Source organism: Cystoisospora suis, assembly GCF_002600585.1.
Source record: "Cystoisospora suis strain Wien I chromosome Unknown contig_4151, whole genome shotgun sequence".
Classification (NCBI taxonomy): Eukaryota; Apicomplexa; class Conoidasida; order Eucoccidiorida; family Sarcocystidae; genus Cystoisospora; species Cystoisospora suis.
In genome coordinates, this window is record NW_027156943.1 from 29,408 (window position 1) to 35,267 (window position 5,860).

Sequence of the window (5,860 nt, forward strand, 5' to 3'; positions counted from 1 at the left end):
TTTCTTCAGGTGTATAGACACCTTTACTCATCTGTATATACACTTGCTTCTCTCTCCTCTCTTGTCTTCTTCAACCGCTATCCGCTCCATCATTCATTCTGACTTTGTTCGAAGCAAGCTAAAGACAGAAAGATAGAGAGGTGAGCTTTCTTTCTTGTTTCTACCGAAGCGTCTGAAAGGTTCTTCTCCCGTTCTTTTCTACCGAAGAGTAGATCAGCGGATGAAAGAGATTACAGAGGAAAAGAAAGAAGTCGCTTTGTTTACTCTAGACGATGGACGAGAATTGGGAAAAGAAAAGGAGGGGGGGGGGGGNNAAGAAAGAAGAGTAAATTAGACGGAAAAGAAGAAGAAGAAGAAAGACAGTCTTTCTTTCTTTCTCCTGATCCTATTGAGAGGAGACAGATAAATGGCTCTTTTACCAGCATGACGCGTATTCTCTTTTTCACAGCGCCAATCTCTCTCGTAGTCAATGGAGATTCTTGTTTCATAGAGAGAGACAAGAAGAAAAGAAACAGAAATAAGACTTATCTCTTGTTCTTATCTCAGAATTCTTTCTCTTTCTCCCCGCTCATGGAGTCCAACAACATCACATCCATACATCCTCTCTTAAGAAAGGCCAAGTCGATAGAAAAGAAGATAAAGACCCGTCACCAAACATCTACACAAGAACGAAGGAAGAGAGACTGAGAGAGAGAGCTGCGCCTTGAGATCTTTTCTTTACATTGAGAAGGTGGAAAAGATAGAGAGAAAGACTTAAGAAATCCTCTTTTCAAGTCACCTTGTTGCACACGGAAGAAAGAAGCGGAGGGAGCAGACTAGCAAGCTATGCTGCTGGACGAGGAAAAACCGAGATAGACAAGCAATGAATGCATGAATGCTCCTTCCTAGATGAGTTAGGTAGACAGGACCGCTCGAAGGGAGAAGAATGAATGAATGAAGAGCAATGAATGAAAGGAGAGAAAGAACGCAAGAGAAGACAGAAGCACTTCTATGGAGTCAGGTAGCGATCTTCTTCCGTTTTCTTTTGGAGAGGACAAGCTGACCTACGAGAGAAACAGAATGGAAAAGAAAGAGAGGATGGAGATGGTACATCATCGTCTTCTTCATGATCGGGTTCTTGTCTTCTTTTTAAGCCAAAAGAAGAGCGAGTGAGTAATGAAAGTGATAGTGATCGTTGTGGTGGGGTGGGGTGGTCGCTCACCGTGCAGTTTCTCAGGTGTATGTACACCTGGTGAGAAGGCTCAGTAGTAGACAAGTAGAGATACAACTCACGAGTTTGGTTCAAACAAGAGAAGACTAACACTCCTTCACACGTGTAGCCATAGAAACATTCACTTCCCAGCTGAATGTTTGGGCCTATCGATGCCTACGAAATGACTGAGAAATAGAGGCCGAGAAGCAAGAAGAAGAAAGAAAACAAGAGGGGAAGAGGAGAAAGTAAGCAGTAGAAGAACAATGCCTTCCAGCCAGTCAGAGAGAGAGAGAAAGAGAGTCTCTATCTTTGATCAACGTCCAGGCATTCACGTTTCTCCAAGGAACGGTAACTTCTCTGCGAACTTCTCTCTAAGATTTCTCTACAAAGCAAAGCAGTAGACGGCTACTCAGCTCTCTGAAAGACTCTTTCTTTCCTTTCCATTCTTCCGGTGTATCTCTTGTGTCTTCTTTCTTTTCTTGTAGAAAGTGAAGAAGAGACAGAGAGAATTTACCCGTGGAAAGTGATCTCTCCCTGCGAGGCTCCATTTCGTATCCTATGCAGACTCTATACACATCGTCATTCATCCACCACGGCCAAGCAACTAGAACTCTACGCCAAGGAAAGAGATATGTGGAAGCGCCCAGCCTATGTAGAGAGGTTTTTCTTCTTTTAACTAAAAGAGATCTCTTCATTCATTCTTGCTTTTCTTAACTGCGTGTGCATTCTACGCGAAGCAGCTGATACGTAGATGACTTCTCGCTTAGATCTTCTCAATCCGCCATCGATCAGCAGTTTCTGCAGTGAAAGAAGAGCAGAGACTTCTTATGACAACGTGAGGAAGTTCTGCCCCGAAAAGGGGAGACAATCGAATCAAGATAGATAGCTGTCCGTACACCTGAAACAACGTAGTCTATCTGTATAGATGGATATCTACAGTGGGATGCCGTCTAAAGGGAGACGGTTGGGTATATACATACATGGACTCGTCGATGCTGGTAGAGGGTATTTCATCTCTTCTCTTCATTGCATGCAATCCATCTAGATGACTTCAGAAAGTCCGACGCTCTGCTTCCCTGTCGAGACACCGTTCTCTCGGTATGAAGAAATGATCTTCTCTTTCTCTAACAGTTACTCGAGCGATCTAGTCATGCACGCCATCGCTTTTCATCCGTCGAAAAGACCACCTGCTATTGTAGTACATGTATGTGGATATATACATATATATAAAGATATATGTAGATATATGGGTGCATGTGTATGAATACATGATTGAGGTGGAGCTGATAGAGAAAGTCTCGTACAGTGGTTTGTATGGGGGGGGAGGAGCTAGTCTTTTCTCCTTCTATGACTCGATAGGTAGGAGAAAGAACGAGGTGTAGAATGTCTACGAAGTGTATCTTACTCATTTATCATTCACCTGCAAGACACTCTTTCTATATGTTCAGGTCTAAAAAGACATTCCTGTCTCATATACATAGGGAAAATTCAGACGCATGTATGATACATACACACACATATCTATTTATATATTCAGGACTTGAAGTCTTGAACACCTCGATATGAGAAGAGATATCCTTGCTTTCCCTCTCTCTCCAATTTCTCTCTCGATATGAACTTCAATGGAGTCACTACACGGACAGGCTCTATTCCTATCTGTATACATATTCTCAAGCTATACATGCATACATCCTTCCTTAGTACGACTCGCCTCGTAGCTCATCAAATCCGTGTCTGTAATTTCTTTGACTAGATAGACTTGTATTGATATACCTGAGAGAGGAAGCTACCATCTGTATATACATCTATCTAGATAATAGTGACTATTCATAGAAATCCAGCTGTTTGACTACTTCAGCAGCAGAGAGGATAAATATAGAATTAGACATAGATCGCGACCCACGTAGATAGAGGCATAGACCTGTCGCTATTACAGAGGGCAGGTAGATAGGTGTACATAGTTAGATGGAGAGCTACGTAGATAGATAGACCTAGATGGGTCGTAACTTCTTGCCTGTCTGTATGAGTTCATCTGAATTACGCACGATTAGGCTGACTGAGATAAGAAGTTGAAGACGGGTGATAAATCACCCTCTCGTTTTCTCTCTTGGTCCTAAAAGGAGATTTGAACGGTAAGAAGCCATTCACATAATTTCTCTTTACTCTTCAAAGAAGAAGTTTCTGTTAACAAAATGCCTTCACACATCTCTCTCTTCGCATATCGTATCCCAGGGTCAAACTGGAGATCAAAGAAGGAAATTCTTTCTCTTTCTCTTATCACTGCATTGAGAAAGACTTAGCTAACACAGAGAGAGAGAGAGTATCCTTATACTGTACACGAAAACAAACCCTTCATTTTCTTCTTCAAAACATCGTTTCTCCAAGGCTCTCTGTATTATCTCATCTCGATCAACTGTGTCGATCATGAAGAGACAACGACCAGCCGATCCTATACGCGTAACCTATCAGCTGTCGGTATTTATATATATATACATACATGTGCAAACATACGTATACATACATCTATATATGCATTTATACATAGAGAGAAACCGAGAGATGGTAGGCGAAGGAGAGGAAAGTTGAAGAAAGACTTTCTCCGAGATAGATGCTATACACGATGAACCGACGTGGCCTCGTAGAGAATGAAGAGCTCCCCATATGAAGTTCATTCTAAACAAAAAAGAAAGCTTTCGCCTTCTTGGACTTCTTCCTATCTCAATGTGGGTAAGTGCCGATCATCGATACAGAGCTTGATAGCTCATCCTGTTTGGCCTATCTCTCTTCGGAACAAAACGGAAGAAAAAGAGAAAAGAACGATGGAAAACTTCTAAAGCTAAAAAGAAGTTGAAGGAAACAAATGATTGCAACCGAAAAATATCCCTCCATACAAAGAGGAGGTTCAATAGAGTCGATGTTGGAAACTTGACGTTACACCATCGATGCTGCAACTCGATTTCATAGCATCGATGCTCTTGCATCGATGCTGTTTTTCTAAAAGTCTCTCTCTCTCTCCCTGAACAAACTTTTTCAGATTCTTCGCATCTGTCTAACGAATCTACCTCTTCTTTTTCTTCGTGTTATATCACTCTCTTTCTTTCTCTTCTTCTACCTCCTGAGATAAGGTTTCTTTTATCTCAAACAAAGAAGACAACAGAAGAAGAGAAGGACTTTCTTTATCTGCTGACGATGATTTATCAAGACGAATCGACATTCCAAAAGAGGAGAAGAAACTCCCCCTTCCTTCTATCTTTGAAAACTCAACAAATCACATCTAGCTAACTCTTCCCTAGTGTATGTACAACACAAGTCTTCTCTTCTTTCTTCTTTTCAAATAAGTGAAGAGAAAAACGAACAAACACAAAATCTCCTCTCGGCTGCATCGAAGGGATGAGGTGTATGTACACCGCGGTGAGCACAGAGAAGGATACATGGAGAAAGAGTAAGAGCGGTGTATGTACACCTCGCTCTCCTTGGACGACGGAGAGACTGAAAAATAGGGGTGAACGTTTCTACCCTGATCGGAGTCATCGCTTTAGAAATTGAAGAAACTCCTTAAAGCAATCCTCTTCTCTAAATTCTTTTCTTCTTTACAAAAGATCAATATACAGATCGATTTCTGATCAACAAGGGAAGAGATACGATTCGATCTCTTCATTAGATGAACGCTACACAGCTCATAGATAGGCCTTTCCTATCTGAAGACTTTCTTGGACTTTTCCATTCTTTCTCGCTTTCCTTCTTATTTCAAATTCCAACAAAGGCATCATTCACGATCACAACAGAGACAAGATTTCCTTCTCCTTCTTCTTCTTCTCCTCCTCTTCTTCTTCTTCTCCTCTTCTTCTTCTCCTTGTTTCTACATCTCTAGGAGCAACCTTACGGCCTAGGTGTCTTTCTATCTTGATACAGATTCGCTAGCACCCCCGTCTTCTTTCTTCTTCCTCTTTCTTCTTTTTCCTCTAAACTGTCTTCACAGTTTTCTTCGTCGTGCGAAATCTTTTCAGGTGTAGTTTCACCTGCAGGAACATCGATACACTCACATATCGAGTCGATTCTTTACTCATTTCTTCACGCTATGAAAGAAAGAGAAAGTTGAAACATAAGATTCTTTAATCTAATCATACCTATCATGGACTATCGATCTCCTGTAGGGTGATACAGGGAGCAAAGACACACAGAGACAGAGGCTTGTCGAAAGGGCTACAAAGAAGAAGTAAGTGCTTCTCACGGCGACAAGCGGTATTTCCATTCTCTCTATGAAGAAGATCTTATTACACATCGTAAAGAGATCTCTATCTCTCTCCCTCCTGCTTTCTTCTTGCGAATTTAGGCAAGTCTCTCCCTTTTCGTTGTTTCAATGTATGTGAGAAAAGCAGAAGATTTCTATTCTGTAGAGAAGACCAAAGAGTCTCTTCAAGGTTGTCCCGGATACATTGTATCGACTCTCCGCATCGACAATCGATGATACTGTTCCTACCTGTCGAGTATCATCCTGTCTCTATCATTCACTACATGCAAACAACACCAAAGCAAAAGAATCTCGACACACATAGCAAGTTGACTGGCGGCGATAAGAATAGATTCAAGTGAACAGACTCATCTATCTATCTTTGATCCATCTTCAATCTATCTATCTATCTTCAATCTATCTTTATATCTTTAATC

At 41.3% G+C, this 5,860-nt stretch overlaps 2 protein-coding genes across 2 annotated transcripts; both read right to left on the bottom strand.

Annotated features, from left to right (window-relative positions):
* On the bottom strand, window positions 1–1,074 carry CSUI_007734 (uncharacterized protein). Its single transcript, XM_068067878.1, has one exon. It carries the CDS (start codon window positions 486–488, stop codon window positions 261–263), a length of 228 nt encoding a protein of 75 aa, XP_067920150.1. The 5' UTR covers window positions 489–1,074; the 3' UTR covers window positions 1–260.
* A 2,282-nt stretch (window positions 1,075–3,356) lies between these two features.
* CSUI_007735 (uncharacterized protein) lies at window positions 3,357–5,208 on the bottom strand. The gene has a single exon (XM_068067879.1). The coding sequence runs from the start codon at window positions 4,171–4,173 to the stop codon at window positions 3,931–3,933; it is 243 nt and encodes an 80-aa protein (XP_067920151.1). The 5' UTR covers window positions 4,174–5,208; the 3' UTR covers window positions 3,357–3,930.
* Between the last annotated feature and the right edge of the window lie 652 nt (window positions 5,209–5,860).

Excerpts from the sequence above, each read along its gene's own strand:
- CSUI_007735 (XM_068067879.1), bottom strand. The coding sequence starts at position 4,173 with ATGCAAGAGCATCGATGCTATGAAATCGAGTTGCAGCATCGATGGTGT.